This window comes from Rhinatrema bivittatum, chromosome 8 (genome assembly GCF_901001135.1).
Source record: "Rhinatrema bivittatum chromosome 8, aRhiBiv1.1, whole genome shotgun sequence".
Lineage (NCBI taxonomy): Eukaryota > Metazoa > Chordata > Amphibia > Gymnophiona > Rhinatrematidae > Rhinatrema > Rhinatrema bivittatum.
Window position 1 is genome coordinate 145178475 of NC_042622.1, and position 21702 is coordinate 145200176.

Genomic DNA, 21702 nt, shown 5'->3' on the forward strand with positions numbered 1-21702 from the left:
CAGTACAGAAACGTTGGAAGCTCCCATGTCTAATTCAAATGAAGAGAGGAAATCACCTTCGGTAAAAAGAACTCAATCTGGAGAAGAGAGTCCCTACAAGATAGGGCTTGCTGCTCTGAAATCCACCTGACCGAATGTATGGCTACCAGAAAAACAATCTTCAACGTCAGATTCTTCGACGACACTCCCCTTAAGGGCTCACAGAGCACAGGAAGTACCAGGTTGAAGTTCCAATCTGGACAAACTTCCTCACTGGTGGCCATAAATGCTTGACTCCTCTGAGAAAACGCACAACATCCGGATGGGAGGCTAAAGACCTGCCCTGTCCCTAAGGCAACCCAAGGCGGACACCTGAACCCGGAGAGAATTGTAAGCCAGACCCTTTGACAGCCCTTGCTGCAAGAAGTCCAGAATGTGCAGAACACTCACAGATAGGGGATCCAGACGCTGTTGAAGGCACCAAGCATTAAACATCTTCCAGACCCAAACATAAGCCATAGATGTAGAAGGATGTCTAGCCTGCAGCAAAGTGGAAATGACTGTCTCCGAATAACCCTTTAAGCATAATCGCTGCAAGACAAAAGTGATCCTCCCGATCTGAAAATATGGGACCTTGCCAAAGTAATCCTGGCAGGTGAACCAATCAGAGAAGGCCATCTATCGCGAGACCTACCAGATCCACGAATCACGGCCACCGCGGCCATTCCAGCACTACCAGAACCACCTGGCCTGGATGCGCCTCTACATACCGCAATATGCGACAGACCAGAGGCCAAGGAGAAAACATGTACAGTAGGATCCCTGTCCCAGGCAAACTAGAGCATCCAGTCCTTCTGTCCTGACTTCCCTCCTGCGACTGAAGAACCTCAGCACCATCGCATTGGCCCTCATTGCCATTAGATCCAACTGGGGTACTCCAGCACAAATAGGCCCTCTACATCATACTGCCTCAGGTTTAAGGCAGAAACTTCAAACATCTACTTCAACTGGATCTCCAATTTATGGTCCTAAACATCCTTCAGGGTGGCAGCACCCACCACCGGAATTGTCATCTTAGTAACGGCAGACACAGCCGCATCCACCTTGGGAACCAGAGGAAGATCCAGAATCTCTTCATTAAGAACATAAGAACATGCCATACTGGGTCAGACCAAGGGTCCATCAAGCCCAGCATCCTGTTTCCAACAGTGGACAATCCAGGCCATAAGAACCTGGTAAGAACCCAAAAACTAAGTCTATTCCATGTTACTGTTGCTAGTAATAGCAGTGGCTGTCAACTTAATTAATAGCAGGTAATGGACTTTTCCAAGAATTTATCCAATTCCCTGTTAAACACTGCTATACTAACGGCACTAACCACATCCTCTGGCAACAAATTCCAGAGTTTAATTGTGCATTGAGTGAAAAAAAAACTTTCTCCGATTAGTTTTAAATGTACCACATGCTAACTTCATGGAGTGCCCCCTAGTCTTTCTATTATCTGAAAGAGTAAATAACTGATTCACATTTACCTGTTCTAGACCTCTCATAATTTTAAACAACTATCATATTCCCCCTCAGCCGTCTCTTCTCCAAGCTGAAAAGTCCTAACCTCTTTAGTCTTTCCTCATAGGGGAGCTGTTCCATTCCCCTTATCATTTTGGTAGCCCTTCTCTGTACCTTCTCCATCGCAATTATATCTTTTTTGAGATGTGGCGACCAGAATTGTACACAGTATTCAAGGTGCGGTCTCACCATGAAACGATACAGAGGCATTATGACATTTTCCGTTTTATTCACCATTCCCTTTCTAATAATTCCCAACATATCAATGGATACAGCTTTGCCATTGCACAACTGACCTTCAAGCCTTATCCCGGTTTACCAGCTTACTGATCTTATTCAGAGGGAAGGTGCTAGGGGGCCCATGCAGGCCATCTAGAACTGGGTTCACACCTTCATTTTCAGACTCTTCCAGGGCAACCTTAACCCTAGCTCCTCCAGAACCTGGGGAATGAGGGCCCGCAACTCCTCTTTCTTGAAAAGATGGACTACCCTGGGGTCATCCCTCTCCATCACTGGAAACTCATTCGGATCCGGTTCATCCGCATTCACATCAAGATCGGCATTTGTGTCCTGATCAGTGGCCACATTTGGGTCCAATTGCGGAAGATCTGCAAAATCCTCCTACATTTCATCAGAGTCCTCCAAATTCCTGGGAACCATTTCATCCCCCACGCAGCTGAGACCCAGTCCCCTCATAAGATCCCCAGAGCCACCAGAAGATCCCACCTTCTGCTTCTTGTCCGAGCAACCGGGAACCTTCTCGCTGGGACACTTTCCCCCTGCTCCCTTTCTCGCCAGAAATGCCTTATGCAACAGGAGGACAAACTCTGGGGAAAATCCCTCCAGATCCTCAGCACTGTGATCAGGCAAGCTACCTTCAGACTCACCTCCTCCATTCTGATCCTCAGCAGGAACCTGTGCCATAGGCGAGAGCGGGGGAGGAGAATCACCAACCTCCCTAGGGGCTGCGGCCTGCTGCCCACGATCCTCTGTCGATCCGGCTGCTGCAATTGATCCCCTCTAGACCACAGCCACAGCCCCCAATGATCTAGAGACCCTCCTGTCCCCTAATGCACTAGAGGAGGTTCCCTCCTCCCCCAAAGCACAGCCACTGCAAAGGGAACATAAGAACATAAGAAAATGCCATACTGGGTCAGACCAAGGGTCCATCAAGCCCAGCATCCTGTTTCCAACAGTGGCCAATCCAGGCCATAAGAACCTGTCAATTACCCAAACACTAAGAAGATCCTATGCTACGGATGCAATTAATAGCAGTGGCTATTCCCCAAGTAAATTTGATTAATAGCCGTTAATGGACTTCTCCTCCAAGAACTTATCCAATCCTTTTTTAAACACAGCTATACTAACTGCACTAACCACATTCTCTGGCAACAAATTCCAGAGTTTAATTGTGCGTTGAGTAAAAAAGAACTTTCTCCGATTAGTTTTAAATGTGCCCCATGCTAACTTCATGGGGTGCCCCCTAGTCTTTCTACTATCCGAAAGAGTAAATAACCGATTCACATCTACCCGTTCTAGACCTCTCATGATTTTAAACACCTCTATCATATCCCCCCCTCAGTCGTCTCTTCTCCAAGCTGAAAAGTCCTAACCTCTTTAGTCTTTCCTCATAGGGGAGTTGTTCCATTCCCCTTATCATTTTGGTAGCCCTTCTCTGTACCTTCTCCATCACAATTATATCTTTTTTGAGAAGTGGCGACCAGAATTGTACACAGTATTCAAGGTGCGGTCTCACCATGGAGCGATACAGAGGCATTATGACATTTTCCGTTTTATTCACCATTCCTTTTCTAATAATTCCCAACATTCTGTTTGCTTTTTGGACTGCCACAGCACACTGCACCGACGATTTCAGTGTGTTATCCACTATGACACCTAGATCTCTTTCTTGGGTTGTAGCACCTAATATGGAACCCAACATTGTGTAATTATAGCATGGGTTATTTTTCCCTATATGCATCACCTTGCACTTATCCACATTAAATTTCATCTGCCATTTGGATGCCCAATTTTCCAGTCTCACAAGGTCTTCCTGCAATTTATCACAATCTGCTTATGATTTAACTACTCTGAACAATTCTGTGTCATCTGCAAATTTGATTATCTCACTCGTCGTATTTCTTTCCAGATCATTTATAAATATATTGAACAGTAAGGGTCCCAATACAGATCCCTGAGGCACTCCACTGTCCACTCCCTTCCACTGAGAAAATTGCCCATTTAATCCTACTCTCTGTTTCCTGTCTTTTAGCCAGTTTGCAATCCACGAAAGGACATCGCCACCTATCCCATGACTTTTTACTTTTCCTAGAAGCCTCTCATGAGGAACTTTGTCAAACGCCTTCTGAAAATCCAAGTATACTATATCTACCAGTTCACCTTTATCCACATGTTTATTAACTCCTTCAAAAAAGTGAAGCAGATTTGTGAGGCAAGACTTGCCCTGGGTAAAGCCATGCTGACTTTGTTCCATTAAACCATGTCTTTCTATATTGTTCTGTGATTTTGATGTTTAGAACACTTTCCACCATTTTTCCTGGCACTGAAGTCAGGCTAACCGGTCTGTAGTTTCCCGGATCGCCCCTGGAGCCCTTTTTATATATTGGGGTTACATTTGCTATCCTCCAGTCTTCAGGTACAATGGATGATTTTAATGATAAGTTTCAAATTTTTACTAATAGGTCTGAAATTTCATTTTTTAGTTCCTTCAGAACTCTGGGGTGTATACCATCCGGTCCAGGTGATTTACTACTCTTCAGTTTGTCAATCAGGCCTACCACATCTTCTAGGTTCACCGTGATTTGATTCAGTCCATCTGAATCATTACCCATGAAAACCTTCTCCATTACGGGTACCTCCCCAACATCCTCTTCAGTAAACACCGAAGCAAAGAAATCATTTAATCTTTCCGCGATGGCCTTATCTTCTCTAAGTGCCCCTTTAACCCCTCGATCATCTAACTGTCCAACTGACTCCCTCACAGGCTTTCTGCTTCGGATATATTTTAAAAAGTTTTTACTGTGAGTTTTTGCCTCTACAGCCAACTTCTTTTCAAATTCTATCTTAGCCTGTCTTATCAATGTCTTACATTTAACTTGCCAATGTTTATGCTTTATCCTATTTTCTTCTGTTGGATCCTTCTTCCAATTTTTGAATGAAGATCTTTTGGCTAAAATAGCTTCTTTCACCTCCCCTTTTAACCATGCCGGTAATCGTTTTGCCTTCTTTCCACCTTTCTTAATGTGTGGAATACATCTGGACTGTGCTTCTAGAATGGTATTTTTTAACAATGACCACGCCTCTTGGACATTTTCTACTTTTGTAGCTGCTCCTTTCAGTTTTTTTCTAACAATTTTTCTCATTTTATCAAAGTTTCCCTTTTGAAAGTTTAGCACGAGAGCCTTGGATTTGCACACTGTTCCTTTTCCAGTCATTAAATCAAATTTGATCATATTATGATCACTATTGCCAAGCGGCCCCACCACCGTTAGCAAGTAGGGCCGATCAAAGGCTGCAAGCCCTGCACGCCACCATGCGCAGTTTTGGCACCATTTCCATGCGGCCAACAAGAAACTTGCTATAGGAGAAGAGCTGCTGACACATGTCACCAAAAACACAGGTCTCACACACAGTCGGAAATTCAGCCCTCACACACGGCTGATACAAAGCCATGCGGCGGCGCCGGTGAGAATGATGCGCAGGAAAAAGCCCCCCAGCTGCCAGGATCCCCCGGCAGAATAAAATAGCAACGGGCTTACCCCTCCCTGTCTGCACCTGGTCCCAACAGCCCTTACTGCCGAGATTACCCTGCCGTTAGACCACCTCCAAACAAATTCATGGTTTATTTTTTGAAAGCTTAATCAAAAAGAACAAAAAAATGAGAATACTTCTCTGTGTGGGAACGATGGCAAGCAGGAGGTGGGCTCGAAAGCCACAAGGGAACCAGGCCCCTGGCTATCAGGGCCTTCAGCACAAAAGGGCTACAAAACAGGCAGGGGTTACCAACCCCCCCCCCCCCCCTCCCCCGGTTACCCAGCTCCACCTAAGGTATCTTGGCCATCCAAGGTACCTAACACATCAGGCAGCGATAAGTTAAATCTGAATTTTTTTTTTCTAGTCAGACTGCAGGTTTGCACCTCTACCATCTGCTGGAGTCTGAGAAATACTGCAGCGCCTCAAAGTTTTGTTTTCTGCCTCCATCTGCTGGTAGGCTTGCAAAACCCACTTGTCTGGACTGATCTGGCTATGAACAGGAAACAAGTGACTCCATTTGCAAACCACTATGGCCAGATTAGCTCTCTGTAGCAGCATGGTGGGTCTCTCACCTTCACAGCTGAGCCCCTGCCGATGAAGCCCCACCATAAGAGACAAGCATCGCAGGCATTTCGTGGGAGATGTAAAGGTCTTTGTTTTGAATAGATGATGCTTGGGCTGGAAGAGAAAACCAGTTCAATCAGGGGGTAGTTTTATAGGTTTGTATGCATAGATTGTTATAAAATTGCCTGGGGCTTGTGTGCATAAAAGTATAATACAACAACCTGATTTCATGCATATTTTTAAGTACACAAAACTATAGACTTAATGGGAGAGAGTTGGGATTTACACACACACACACACACACACAAACACTTGAATTTAAAAAGGATGTGTGTAAATTTAGCATGCACAAAGTTACACTCTGCAAAGAACAGGTTTGTGAATATTATATAGGGGGTTTGTGAACATTATATAGGGGTCAATATTCAGCAGCATTTAGCCGGATAATTTACAAATTGTCGAGCTAAAAGGAAAATTAGGTTTCTTACCTGAGAATTTTCTTTCTTTGAGTCAAACCGGACCAGTCCAGTATGCATGGGTTTAATACCCCTGTCAGCAGACAGAGACAAAGAATCTGATTCGCTATCATCCTTTCCTTATAGGGAAATGTGAAGCCTGCAGGAACTCAGTATAACCGTAACAAAGCAAATGAATCAAACATTTTCCCCCTATGAGCAGGTGAGACTGAAGAAATCTCTTAATACTTGGCCCTAAACTAAACATCTAAATTTAACATAGAAACTAGACAGCAGGTTGGTGGCTAAAAAGGATGGAACCCTGGACTAGTCTGGATGAACTCAAGGAAAGAAAATTATCAGGTATGAAATCTAATTTTCCCTTCCTTATGTTCACTCAGACCAGTTCAGTATGCATCGAATGTAGCCAAGCTACCTTTAAACAGGGAGGGAGCCAGACAAATCTGCCTTCAAGACCCTAGCCCTGAAGGAGGCAATCTCCTTAGTGAGACCGGATCCCCCTATCACCTTATGCCTTAGTTCAACTTCCCTTTTCTTAAACAACTTGAGCTATCCATCTCCTCTTGCCCTCCTTGCACCTAGGAGAGCCAGAATTGGTTGCTCATGCCCTTTATAACCAGCCATTTTTTTTATTTTAAGGTTGGCTAGAGTCAGTGTAGAGCAGACACCAGAGAGTCAGGATGTAGATTTTTTCCCCTTCCTGGTGAGGCCTCCCTGCCTCACCAGTTTCCCTTTTTGGAGGGAGATTCGCTGTGCTCAGCCTGCCAGTGGATCCTAGGTATTTAGTTTGCAGTAAGAATATCTTTTTGGCCCGAATCCTTTTGGAACTTGCATTTCTCAACTGAAGACCAGTGAGCCTATTCACTCCCTGTTTGTGGCAATCACCTGTGAAAGGTTTGTCTGTGTGAGGTGCGTGAAGGCTGGAAGAACTCTACCACAGAAGGGATTATATTTCACTCTGTTCCTTTGATGAAGATCATCCTCGCTGGCTGGATTCAGAGCGCAGAGGCTGAAGACCAGTGAGCCCATTCTCCTCACGAATGTGGCAAGCCCTTGTGACAGCAGAAGTCCAGATTAGAAAGATTTTTGTAGAAGAAAGTATTTCTCCTTTGTTGTGAGGAGGCTTTTTGGCCATCCTTCCTCACTGGGAGCCTGGCTGGGTCAGCAGGTTCCCACCCTCAGATTTTTCAACCTGCGCCATCGCCTTTCAGAACTACTAAAGGAATCAAGTAGGAACAAGGAGACCCCCTCCAGATTTCCACAAGTTTGGGACCAGGATACAGGGCTGGGTGCACGGGAAGACACCAGAGCCTAAAAGGTAGGATTTTTGCTATGCTAGAAGGGGATCCCGACCTAGGAATCCCGGTTAAGCTGCTGGGAGAGATTTAGTACACATTTTATATCACAATGGGAAGCTCGACCAGTTTGCTGAATGAAAAGGATTCCTACCCACATTGAAACACCCTAAATGTACCAAAGATCAACTTTAACTGCTCAAATATTTGAAATGGACTTTAATTTGACTTTAAACTAATCAGTAAATTATTAACACCCAGTTTCTGGTCCTGCCTGTTCTTTCACAGCATCTCCCTCCTGGGGATGCCAGAATTATCAGTTCACACACAGGATCACACACCTCTCTCTGGGACATAGATCATCCATCATTATCTCCCAGTCTGTGGCCTCCAAGAACATTCCTTTGATAAAATTCTGAGCTATGAGCCACCTCTTCAAGCTGGCTTTGGCTTCCAAAGTTAACATCAAGCTCACTTCATAATCTTGAGACTGTGCATTCCAATGAGATAGGAGAGATCACTGCAACAGATGCATATGAGCATTTCAGTGTATTTAGCTCATGCCTTTTCATTGTACCCTCTTTAAAGATAGCCCGTCTTTCCTTCGCACGTGACCGTGCACTCTCAATTGCAGGCCTATCACTCTGGAATACTCTGCCACCCACACTGCGCCTCGAACCCTATCCTATCAAGTTCAAAAAGAAATTAAAAACCTGGCTATTCAAACAAGCCTACCCTGATTAGCCCCTCTTACCTAATGTCCCCAGATACACATCAAATCCATGGACTCCACTTTCAGTCTGCTAATCTCCGTTATGTTCCCCCTAAGGTTACTGATGTATTTAATGTTCCCCTAAGGTTACTGATGTATTTAATGTTACTAGTGCTTTAATGTTCGTTCAATGTTAATCGGTGTATCCTATCTTTCTATGCTGCGCTGTTTTCCGTCTCCCAGTTCCCACGCCGTGTTAAAATGCAATTTTCTAACCTGCTGTTCATATGTAAACCGATGTGATGTCCCCACTAACACCGGTATATAAAAGTTTTAAAATAAAAAATAAATAAGACGAGTTACATTCAAGTACTGTAGGTATTTGTCCTGTCCCCAGAGGGCTCGCAGTCCAAGTTTGTACCTGAGTAGTAAGATACTCGCATTCTGTTCTATGCTAAGCATCAGATGTCTAAATTGTTATGTTATAGTTAAATATTTAACTATTATGTACGTTTTTATGTACACCGCTCAGTGCCCTCACATAAGTGGTCTATAAGTAAATAAATGAAATATGAGTTCTTCCCCATGGAACTAGATCCAGAATTGCTGCCATGGAGCTAAGCGCTTGAACATAAGAATTGTAAATAATCCCAGACTCTGGGAGACCTCATCCTCAACAGGTCCTCAACTTACACTACCAGCTTGATCCTTCTGTCTGAGGTCAAGAACACTTGGCTTACTGAGTTTAGAAGAGAGCCCCAGCCTCAGTATCTGGGAAGGTACCAATAATTTGCTTTTGGCAAAAATGTATTACCCATCACAGGTCCTCTAACAACTGTATAACCATGACTGTTGATCTTCTGGACTCCTCTTCTGATTTTGCTTGTATCAATTATTTGTCCAAATAAGGATGAACCAACATGCCTTCTTTGCACAAGGCTGCTGCTACCACTATCATTAATTTGGAAAAGGTCTTTGGAGCCATTGCCAATTGAAAAGGAAATGCTCAAAATTGAAAATGATCTCTCAGGACCACAAAACTGAGATCGTGTTGGTGTGAAGGGCGAATCGGAATGTGGAGATAGGCTTAAGATCCAAAGAGGTCAGAAACTCTCCTTTCCTCACCACCACCATCACAGAGCAAAGAGTCTCCATTGTGAAATATGGAACCTTCAAGGTTTCATTTACTAGTTTGAAATCTAGAATGGGCCTGAACATACCTTCTTTCTTTGGAACTGCAAAATAACATATCTGTCCCAGCCCCACTCTTCTCTGGGTACTGGGGCTATGGCTGCCAACTGAAGATAATCTGTCAACTTTACTGCTTCTCTTTACTGGAGAGGAACAAGGGGATTCTATGAAGGTTTCCTTCAAATGACATGTAAATTTTAAGGCATAATCTCTTATCACTGAAAGAACTCACCAATGCATCGTTATTTGGACCCACTCCCCCCAAATTGCGATAAATATCCCTCTACTTGAAGATAAAGGGAGTGAGCCCATTGATTCTCATAGGAAGCATTTAGAACCCACAGTGCTGGAAGGGCAGTTGCCCCCAATGAATGAAAGGACTGATTTACTAAGGCACCTCTTCTGAAAAGAGAATGATTTCCTTGGCCAATAATACCTGGCCTCCCTAAATTTAGGTTTATTAGAGCATCCCGAGACCTCCTTTGATAATTTAAGACACCTGTTATCTCCATAATCTTGAGAAGCTAGTTAAGGATTATCACTAAACAGTAACTTCCCTTTAAAAAATAATTTACTTAACATAATTTTATAAGATGTATCCGCAGACCGGTTTCACAACCACAGATGATGTCGAGCTACCACAGAGTACACTATGGGCTAGATTTTAAAAGCCCTGCACGTGTAAATCCTCCCGGATTTACGCACACAGGACACTCGCATGCCGGCGCGCCTATTTTGCATAGGCCGCCAGCGCACGCAAAGCCCAGGGACAGGTGTAAGTCCCAGGGCTTCGTAAAAGGGGCGGGAGGGTGGTCCCGAGTCCCCCAGCACTGTGGCCTGTGCCGGGGGATGCGAGGCGGCGCGTGTAAGTTACGCCTGCTTCAAGCAGGCGTAACTTGCCCAACAAAGGTAGGGGGGATTTAGGTAGGGCCGGGGGGATGCGGAAGGAAAGTTCCCTCCGAGGCCGCTCCAATTTTGGAGCGGCCTCGGAGGGAACGGAGGCAGGCTGCGCGGCTCGGCATGCGCAGGCTGCCGATTTTGCGCAGCCTTGCGTGCGCCGACCCCGGATTTTATAAGATATAGGTTATAAAGGTTATAAAGGACATTAGCTACAGCGGCAACACCGTCTAGTCTTTCTACTTGTCTCAACAAAAAATGTCCATTAGAATTTGCTGCATCAAACGCAAACAAGCCCGGGACATGAAACTACTGCAAACTCTCACTTGAAGAACCAGCACAGCCGACTCGAAAGACTGCTTAAGGATATCTTCAATTTTCCTAAGGCATCATAACACAGCAATATCCTCTATTGGAATTGTAATTTTCCTCATGACTGCCAAAACCAAAGCATCCAACTTATGGTATTTTAAAGGGTTGATCTCCTCAGGTGGCAAAGGATAAAGCTTTGCCATGGATCTGCTGATTCATAAACCTACTTCTGATGAATCCCATTCAGCTATAACTAGAGCTTTTACAATCCAGTAGAAAGGAAAAGGTCTGACTGGTCTATGAAGATCCTTCAAAATTGTGTCTTCTTCCACAGCAGGTTCTACCAGAGTTTCTTTAATATCTAACTCCACCATGGCCTGTGACAGAATGGTGGGACACTCCTCTCGCCTAAACAATCTAACAAATTAGGGATTGTCCCCGTCTGCTAGAGGAATTTCTCTCTTCTAGGGGCTTTTCTTCTGGATCAATGTTCCCTTCCAGAAGCTCATCTGCAGACTGCACCCCTAAATTTAGACCAGGCATCCCTTGTGGGATTATTTTCCTTAGGCAAAATGCATCAGAAGAATAAACTCAGGTGAAAAGGAGGTGGAGGAAGCCTGAGGGAAATCCTTTAATCTAATCCCTTTTTACTCAGGCTTTTCTTCCCAAGGCTTATTAGGTCTTCCCTCCACTGAAAAAATTCAAAGAATCCCCCAAGGGTTCCCTCATAGAGCTGCTACATTCCAGGGCTGACAAAATGGCTGCCACTGCCATTTTAGAAGCAACTTAAACTCCAGAGGGATCTACATTAGAAGCGGCTTTAGCAGCCGCAGTAGTAGACATGGATATTCTGACATGCACCATTTCAGATCATGCTGCAGTAGTTATTGACGTGGGGTCTCCTGGTGACCAGAGGCCCTTCCATCCCTGGCGGTTGAATGTGTCTTTGCTGGGGGATGAAGTTTTTCAGACTAAAATAAAGTATTCTAGGCAAAGGTTTCAAGTTCATAATTCCCCTGGGGATACTGACCCTACTGTAAGATGAGATGCCCTGAAGGCTATAGTTCAAGGGGACATTATCCCACATGCTAGTTATGTTAATCACCAATGGCACAAAGAACAAGCACTTTTGGAAACCCTATTTAAATCCTTAGAAGAGGAACATAAATTGGACGGGCTCCAAAAAAATTCTCAGAAAATTAACTTTGGCTAGAGATAAATAAACAGCTGCAAGTCTTGCTACTCCACTGGGGTAAATCTGATTCTTTATTAGCTAAATTGACAAAGACTAAATTGAACTCTACAACTATTTTTGTTATCCGAGATGGACAGGGGGTGGTGAAATATTTTCCAAAGGATATTAATAAACAGTTTGCTGATTTTTTTTTAATCAAATTATATTGTGCCCCACTGGATCTGGAAGGACTGGTCATAGAAGAATTTTTGCAGTCCTTGTGTTTACCTCATCTGGCTTCGGAGGATGCAGATATTTTGATGGCCCCTACTGGGGAAGCGGAGGTATGTTGGGCCTTAAAAGAACTGGTGTGGGGGATTTCCAGGACCCAATGGGTATTCTGTAGAATTTTATTAAAAGTTTGTGGACCTACTGGCTCCTCAGTTGTGCAAATTATTTAATTTAAGAATTCCTGAGGCGCGGGTGGGTTCTTTGAAAGAGGCCCTCATAAAATTAATACATAAAAGACCTAAAGATCCCTTGGAATATGCATCATATAGGCCTATTTCATTAATTAATGCAGATGAGAAATTATTAGATAAAATCCTGCAGCTCCGGATAGAACATCTAATGCCCAATCTTGTTCACTCAGATCAGACTGGCTTTATAAAGGGCCGCCTGTCAACCAACAAGACCTGGTTATTTAATATTCTGCAGGTGGCATTGAAAAAAATTGAAGGGTGCGATTCTGTCCCTGGATATATGTTACGCTTGCCACCCGCAGGAGACCCGCGGCTTGGCCCTCTCACCTTTCCAGATGGACCTCAACGCTCACTTCTCTGTCGCTGGCGGCAGTCAGTCATCGGCTCCGACCTCTGGCTCCTGCCAGTGTCCCTGGTCCTGCCCGGGACCTCTAGCCAGGATTCTTCCTCTGGACAGGTCTCCCCGCTTGCTCCATGGAGAGACGCCACCGATCCCACTGCACCTCCTCCTAGGCGTGTGCGCATCCTTGATCCTTTTAAAGGGCCCGCGGCGGGAACCTGACAGCAGACCCGGATGCAGACATCATCACATTCAGCGTACTTAAGCTCAGGCAGCGCTCCTAAGCATTGCCTTTGCAACAGGTCTCCTTGGTTCCCTGTTGATAGAGTGCTTGTTGTCTCTAGAGATTCGTCTCAGCCTTGTGTTCCTGATTTCTCGTTGTTCCTGGTTCCTGTCTCTTCGTTCCTACCGTGCTCCTTGCTTCGGATTGACTTCATGGACTTTGACCTTGCTTTGCCTGTGTCTGCCTTGTGACTGACCACGCCTGCCTTCTCCATGCATTGACCATTGCTACGCCTGACCACGCCTGCCTTCTCTGTGCCTTGACCATTGCTATGCCTGCCTTCTCAGTGCCCTGACCATTGCTACGGATAACTATGCTATAGACTCTCTCTTGTCCAGAGTTCCACGTTGCTTGCTACAGTCTCCTCTGGCCGCCAGCTTCCATCCGAGTTTGACAGTGACTCCTCTGCCTCTATCCTCTGGACGTGGACTTACAAGGCTTCGGCCTTCCTTTGCTCAAGCACCCTCAGTCTCTCCTTGTTCCTTGGTGCTTGGGTTCCAGTTCAGTAACCAGTCTTGGATAGACTTACGTCACCTGCTGGCTGCTGTCTCTGGGCTGAACCATCTACCTTCAATAACCTAAGACCTGCCGGCCCTGGCACCCAAAGGCTCAACCCAAGGGGACCGTGGGCTGGTATAGGTGAAGCTCCAGTGGCCTCTAGCTTCAACCCACTCCACCTGCTGATGGTGGGGACCCATAGGTCCTTGCCTACAGGTTGTGTCAACCCCACCTCAGCCCAAGAATCCACCTCCAGCGCAACAGGATACAGACAGGGTGGCCTTTTATGTTCACTGTGTTGTAGCATTTTGGCTTCCCTGCAGATTTTGTGGGTTGAATACAAGCACTGTATACTAATCCTCAGGCTCGTGTGGTCACAAAGGGGATACTGTCTGTACTCATTAACACAGAGAGAGGGACGAGACAGGGATGCCCCCATCATCCTTTTGTTTGCCCTAGTGATAGAGCCCCTAGCACAAGCGGTGTGGCGTTTGGCACTTATACAGGGATTTACACTGGGGGATATGTCTCAAGATTTCCTTGTATGCTGATAACAAACTTTTATTTAACAAAGGTAAACAGTTCGGTGACTGCGCTATGACATTTTCTGGATTTTTCTGGTTCTTTATCTGGTAACACTATTAATTTCAACAAGTCCGAAATCATATTCGTGGGAGGGAGTGAAGAGAGAGCTGAGGGGGGGGGGCAGATATGTTTCAAGTGGCACACACTGGGTACCCAGGAATTTTGCTAAACTGTATCAAGACAATTATGTTCCCTTGTTTGCTAAAATTAACAGATTTGGATAGGTAGGGTTAATTTGATAAAGATGGTCATTTTGCCTAGCTTAATTTATTCATTTATGCATCTACCCTGTGATATTTCTCTGTGGACGTTTTGGCAATTGTGGGGTGTAGTTACTAGTTTTACGTGGCAGGGCAGGCCAGCCTGGCTGAAGTATATTGTGATGGTTAAACATAGGGATGCGGGAAGGCTGGGCCTCCCTGAATTTCAGTGGTATTACGGGGCATGTTTAGTATGTTTACGGGAATGGGTGGGAGCTGACCCAGTCCTATATGACCTCACAATGCACGTTTTCCCCAGACATGGAACATTAGGTGTCGGCTGGATTGAGGTACGTTGGTCAGTTGGTGGAGGATGGCCGGTTACGGTCTTTTATAGAGCTGATGGAAGACTTCGATATTTCTTCTTCCATGCGTTATCTTTACCTGCTATTGCATAGAGATATTTACTCGATCAGTATCAATTGATTTGATCTCAGAGGAGTGTGTGGGCGTGGATGGGGTGGTATGTTGTACTTCCAGGTCCCACCACTTGATTTCAGTACTCTACATTTCTCTTAGAAAAACTGGGGGGCTCCGGTACCCCTCCTCGTCTGATGGATCAATGGAATGTAGATTTAAACGAAGCCTGGGATGGCAGGGATTGGAAGTCTATTTGGAAACACACTTGCAGAATTAAATTTTGTTGTAAAGGGCAAGAGTTGCTTTATAATTTCATATGCAGACTGTATCACATGCCTGTTTTGTTTTTTTTTCTAAATTTAGTGACAGTGGGACAGAGTGTTGAAGGGGATGTGGGCAAGAAGGAACTTATTTTCATATGTGGTGGGGGTGTTGGAAGATACAGGATTTTTGGGCAGGCGTTTGAGAACATATGGTTGATATGCAGTCTGTCATTGGAGGCTGACCCCGCATAATAATTACTGGGCCATTGGCCGAACAGGTTCAGCATGCCAGGTCATCGAAGACTGGTGGGACATCTCCTCCAAATGGCACCTTTGATGGTGGCTCAGATGTGGAAGCGGATTCCCTCTCTTCATTGTTGGAGAAGCAAGGTTACAGAAATTGTGTGAATAGAAAAGCTTACGTTCCAGTTAAAAACAAAGCGAACATTTATAAAAGAAACTGGGGGCCTTACTGGGAATGGAGAGAACTCGAGGAGAGCTCTTAAGTATACTAAGTAGGGAAGGTACAGTATAATCCTTATACAATGGGGGGGGGGGGGGTCTTGCTGTGTTTTGGGGCATGGGACTTTATTATACTGCAGAAAATGTTGAGATTAGATGAATTGCTCACATTTTGTTCTGTGTGGTTTAAAACAAACAGCTAAAAAAAATAAAAATCAGTGAGACAGAAAAGGGACAGAAAATGCCCACAGCCAGACTTTATCCCAACCAGCAAAGACCTGGCAGGATTCTTTTGTGCTGATGAAGCAAAAGAATACATGGAAAAAGATGTTCCCCTTTCTCCAGACAAAGAGGAATTTTCCATAAAATATTTAAATTACTGTTAATTAAATAAATATATTATATTATGTATACACACACACACACACACACACACACACACATGGAAGGGTAGTAGTGCAAGCAGCTGTGAAATCTCATCTCAGGGCTCTAGGCATCTGATGTTTCCAGACTATTTTCTGCTGCCTGATGACTCAGGGTGATTCCCATCTCTCCCTTCCTTCTCTTCATAAGTTCTCATGAGGTGTTCAGTTGCTTAAAATTTACCTCATATGCCACCTGGATGGCCCCATCTGGAAGAGCTGTTGTCTTCAGAGGTGATTTTGGCAATGTCACCTGAGGAAGAGAAGAAAAAAGATTTATATTCATGGTATCTTCCAGGAACCATGAACTACTGAGGGCACCTCACTTATATCACAGGCAACCCCCAGACAAGAGCTCAATTGAATGAAAGCCCTTATTGGAGTGTGACACCCCCTACTGGGTTTGGCCACCGGATGTCACAGTCCCTGTAAAAAGCCATCCATACTCCTCAGTCCCTCCCACCTGGAGGCTCTGGATTGGATGCTTCACTGCAACTTAGCCCAGCCATATTAACACACCAGGGGTTCAGTTTGAGGAAGCAATCAGAGAGTAAGGATGTATTTTTTCCCCGCACTCTAGAGGGCTTCCTGGCCTTGCCCTATGGAGTTGTCTTCTAGAAGAAATACCTCATTGTGCACTCCCTGCCAGAGGGTCCTTCTCACTTTAAGTTGCTTAAGCCTGATTTCCTTTAGGGCAAAAGGGGACCAAAGACCTGTGAGCCTACTCTAAACCCTAGGTAGGCAAGCAGCAGTGATGGATCCTGCTACGAGAGACTGTGAAGGCTAGGAGAGTCCTGTTTTTGGAAGGGACTGTGGCTCACCCTGTTTCTTTGGGGAAATTCATCCTCGCTGGCTATACTCAGAACAGGGGCTGAAGACCAATGAGCCCATTCACAACCTGAATGTGGCAAGCACCTGTGACAGAATGAACACCAGTCTAGGAAGGATGTATCCAGTTAAGCTTTAAAGCCTTTTTTTGACTTAAGTGGCGAGGTTTTTGGATCCCCCCTGAACTGAAATCCCAGTGGGAGGAGGTAATAGCCTGATTTTACTTACTTCTTAAGAAAAGTCCTGAAACAGAGAATAAAGAATGAAAGAAAAACTGACTAAAGGAAGGAGGAACAAGGTCAGGAGATCCCATCTGGATTTCTACCCAAGGGACCAGGACAGACTGGGTGTCCAGGATGACATCATCTAAAAGATAGGATTTTTCTGGAAAGATGGGGACACCTCCAATAGGATTCCCACACAGCCCCTGGGAGAGTAATGCACATTTAAAATCACCATGGGCTCTACCCAGAGGTCTGGATTAAGGATATCTACTTACATAGGAAAAACCCCAATATACCACCAGTCAGATGTAAACTCACACTTCTAGATAATGGATTTCAATTTATTATTGCAAATCAGTAAACTTTTAATTTAACTCCCAGACCTGTTCCTGTTTACTTATTACAGACTCTCACCTCACAGGAAGCACCACTACAGCACACACACTGGTGACCTTTTTTCACTGACTGGGCTATAAGCAAGAGCTTCCCCCCTGTAAATCAAATCCCCCCGCCCAGGGATTAAGAGTCAGCGTGGGATGTAACATACTAGCTAGAGCAGCACCAGAGATATAAATTAGCTGTGTGCGCAAAGGAGGAATAATCCTCCAAAAAAAAGAGGTTACAGGAGCAATCATGAAAAATAACCTACACAAGATATGATTGAAACAAAAACCAAGAGTGGCTGAGAGTGGGATCAGTTTAAGTTGCATAATTAAAATATTACTTAAGGGAAGCTTGATTGTGCCTCAAAATATTTTTGTCTGCTTAGGGATTTTGCTTAATTAATTGTAGCTTTAAGTATATTTCTTTCTGTTTAGGAGTGTGATAGGGCTGTTTCCTAGGTATAGGCCTGTAGTAAAACATACTGTATACAACGATTTCTTGTTTTGCCTTAGGCCTTGTATTTTTCCTCAAAGACAGCTCATTTCTTCGGAGTTGGCCTGCAAGTTCTATGTGACCTTTACACTGTAGCTCAGAGAGGCTTGGAAGGTTTGCTGTACTCAGAGTAAGGTTTGGACAACAATCTCCCAGTATTTTCAGGGAAGCTGTAAGACTAACATCCTGCATTGCCATTGGCCAAAACGTTTTTAGTAGTCAGGAAGTCATTAGTTACAACTATTGTTAATACTTTGTACCCGATGGATTCTTCAGATTCAGCTCACAGAATTCTCTAGTCTTTGCTGGAAGTGGCTGTGGACTGATACCGGGGGCCATGTTTAGTCTGCTGTTAGACTTAGTTAACTAGCTAATATTATTGTGATATTCCCCCCCCCCCTCCTGTTATAAATCAGTTTTATTTACAGTCATTAACATTCACTGTTCTGTTTAATAATAAAATCTTTATTAACTCTGTGTCTGATTGGTATCCCAGGTAAGTGAGACACTGGATATTTCCAGTGTTTTGGAAGTGTGGCCTATGAGTATTTTTCTGGGAACTGTGATACTCCAGGTTTGTAGTGTTGCCATATCCTCCGAAAGCCCTCAGGGAGTAGCTTGTGGGTAGAGTACTCGCCAAGAGGCAAGCAGGAATCCAGTTGGTGGGTGAGGGCTTTTATTGTAGGAGCACATGTACAGGTTCTGGTAGGCTTGAGAAGTACTGGGCAGGACCCTCAAGAGACCACAGGGTTAACCCTGAATGAATGTTAAGGGTAATGCTTAGACTTAACAGGACAGGCCCTAAAAGTGGCAGATCCATAGAGAGAAAAGGGAAGGGTCCCTCCTCTGCCCCCAGGCCTCATCCTCCAGATCTCAGGACCTCCTTCCCCTCCTATTCTTCTTTCTCCTCCCTATCCATGCTCTTTCCTTCTTCTCTTCCAACCCGAGCTCCAGTTTTCCCTTTCCTCTCATCTCCCCATCCCTACCATTCCTGATCCTCTTTTCCCTCCCTTCCTCTATCTTCCTTATCCCCCAGTTCTCCCATCTTCTCCTCCTTCTGTCCCTCTATCCTATATTTCTCTACCCCCCTGCCTAACATTCCTTCCTTTCCTTCCTCTGAGATCCTTTCCCTTTTTTGAAATCTCCTCTCTCCCTAGCCCCAGATCCCTTCCCCTGTTTCCTCCCCAGTCCCCAACAGGAGCTGGAAATAATCTTTCCCTCTAATAATGAACAAAATAAATTACCTGGACTTAGAGAGGTTTATTGTATTCAGATAGTCTGGATAGCAAAGAATTAGAGAGACCTAAATACCTAAGAAAAATCCAATAATCAGCATCATTTCTTTACCATGACACTCCCCTTGAGTACACATAGAGATAATGTCTGATTTAAGTGGAACACAGAAGCCTGTTTAGGTAAAAAATAAGTCTGATCCGCAAAACCATGAAGACAATGAAGATCAGAAAAGATTTCTGCAAGATAAGGCTTGTAATTTAGAAATGCCTCTAGCTGAATAAATGGCCACCAGAAAAACTATCTTCAGCAATAAAACCTACATAAAGCACTGTTCAGACGCTTATAAAGAGAGCCCACTAAAGCTCTATGAACCAAATTAAGGTCTCACTGAAGACCTAAAAAGAGGGCACAGACATTACACTCCTCAGAAGAAAATAATCTAAGTGAAAAACGACAAAATTCACTTTTGTACTACATTAATATTTGTTACTGTCCTTTCAAGTATTCATATGTTTTATGAACGTACTGAATTTGACTTATGAATATGCAGCCATGAATGATTAATGTCTCCAAGTAGTCGAGTATCCTTGATCTATGAATGTATGTATATTGTGAACCGTTGAGATCTTTACTGAAATGAAGGTATATAAAATGCTTAAATAAATATCAGGAGAAAGCAGCACTTGAAATGTCAGAGAAATTTGGGATCAAACCTGAATGAAATCCTCTCTGAAAGAAGGCCAAAATGTTGGAAGTATCCCATTGCCACAGTGATACAAACCACTTCTTGCAGCATGCTTCAGACAGATGCTAGACAAACATAAGCAAGGGAAATGGCATTTTTATGGGGCTTCAACATTGTAAATGTTACCAAGAGGAAATTTCCCTTACTATGCAATTGCGACCTTTTAAGAACTAGGCTGTAAGATAAATGGAGCTGGCCTCTCCATGAGAATCTTGCTCAGATGTAATTCCTAGGGGATCAAGGTATCAACTTGTAGTCTCAAAAGATCTACATGCCAAAGACAGATTGGCCAAACCAGAGCCATTAGAATGGCCCACAAAGACTGTTTTACTACCTTTAAGGTCCTCACTCTTAGAAGCCAAAGAGGAAGCATACCCAAACAGCTGACTTTCAGACCATGGATGAGCCAGAACGTCTGTCCCTTTGGAGCCATACTTCCAGTGATAACTGAAGAACCAGAGGGCTTTGGCATTCTTGCCAGTCAATGTTAGGATTTCCATCTTTAGAACATAGTGGATTGATGGGAACCTCCACACATTGTCCTAACATCCACTGGCAGGAATGCCAAGACCCTCTGGTTCTTCAGATATTACTGAAAGTACAGCTCTTTAGGAGTTGCCTGGCTGAGCTCACACTCTCTGGGAATCAACATCTTTGAAAGAGAGACAGACTGACTATTTCCCAGTTCCACAATGAGTCATGGAAATTACAGAAGATTCTGCTCCACCCACTGAAAATAGAAGGTTTGTTTCTTTGGAGATCCCTTGACTCTGAGTATCTAACTGTACTCAAGCCACTGGCGTGGCATTGTCAGAGAGAACCCAGATTGTCATTTTCTTTACAATGACAATAAGTTGAGGAATAAATACAGCAAAACCAATCTGAAGCCCTTGGTTTCCAGCCTGTTGATGGACCACAAACCCCCTGAGTAACTCAGTCCTGGTAGTGGGCTCCTTATCCCTACAATCTTGCATCTGTTTTGAGGACCAGCAAAACAAAATGGAAAAACTGCAGAGGACACATATGGGACCCACCCACTGAACCATATCTAAAGAGGCTGCCATGAAGCTTAAGAGCTGTAAATCAAACTCTGGGAGTCCTCTCAGCAAGATATTTCTTTACCTGACTCACAAATGAAACCACTCTTTCCTGAGACCGACTGATGCCAAAGCAGGTCAAACTTAAGGATCTCAGGTATTCTGGACCCTGGGAAGAAACAGTATAACTCTGTTAGACACTGTAAAGGCTTTCCTGTTGGGATTTGGTCCTGTTAAGCAATTGCTGAAGTATGGACAAACCATAATCCAGCTGCCACCATTACTATTACTTTGGAAAGGTTCTTGAACGTGCTTTTTCAGGATGCAAACATAGAGGAACCTATAATGATCTTCCCCAATGGGAATATGGAAGTAAGCCTCAAAAGATTATGAAGAGAGAAACTCTCCCTGCTGCGCAGTCACTAATACAAACCAGAGAGTTTCCATATTGAAATGGGAAATGCGGATACAATATGGCTTCCGGTTGATACAATATGGCTTCTGGTTAAGATGGCGGCACGAGGTGGACGCTGTTAAAATCAGCACATAATTTCTAATTTTCTCTCGACAAATTCGAATTATGCCACCCAAAATTAAGGGTAAGGTGAGGCTATACCCTATGGAGCCTCTACCCTCACCTATCCAACAAGAAATTATACGCTTCTTGTCCACACCTACTAGAGATCCAGGAGCCGAGGAGCCCACTGGACAGAGCGGCGGGGGAGAGCCTCTCATGTCCTTGGAGGAGGCATCGCTGAGTCTCGATCTGAGGAGGCCGCCGGCACAGAGAGGGAACGGAGAGAACGTAGAGGATGTTTTTACTTCCGGGGTTGCTCCTAAGGCTGAGGGGATCGCCGATCC

At 44.4% G+C, this 21702-nt stretch overlaps 1 protein-coding gene across 2 annotated transcripts in view; it reads right to left on the minus strand.

Annotated features, from left to right (window-relative positions):
- The window catches only part of CDC42BPG (CDC42 binding protein kinase gamma), a 217607-nt gene that overhangs the window by 68856 nt on the left and 127049 nt on the right, over positions 1-21702 (minus strand). For both annotated transcript variants that reach the window (XM_029611052.1, XM_029611053.1), the window contains exons 22-23: positions 16080-16148; positions 5892-5997 (exon numbers count right to left, since the gene is read on the minus strand). In XM_029611052.1, the coding sequence (XP_029466912.1) occupies positions 5892-5997; positions 16080-16148 (175 nt within the window). The remainder of the gene's footprint in view (positions 1-5891; positions 5998-16079; positions 16149-21702) is intronic.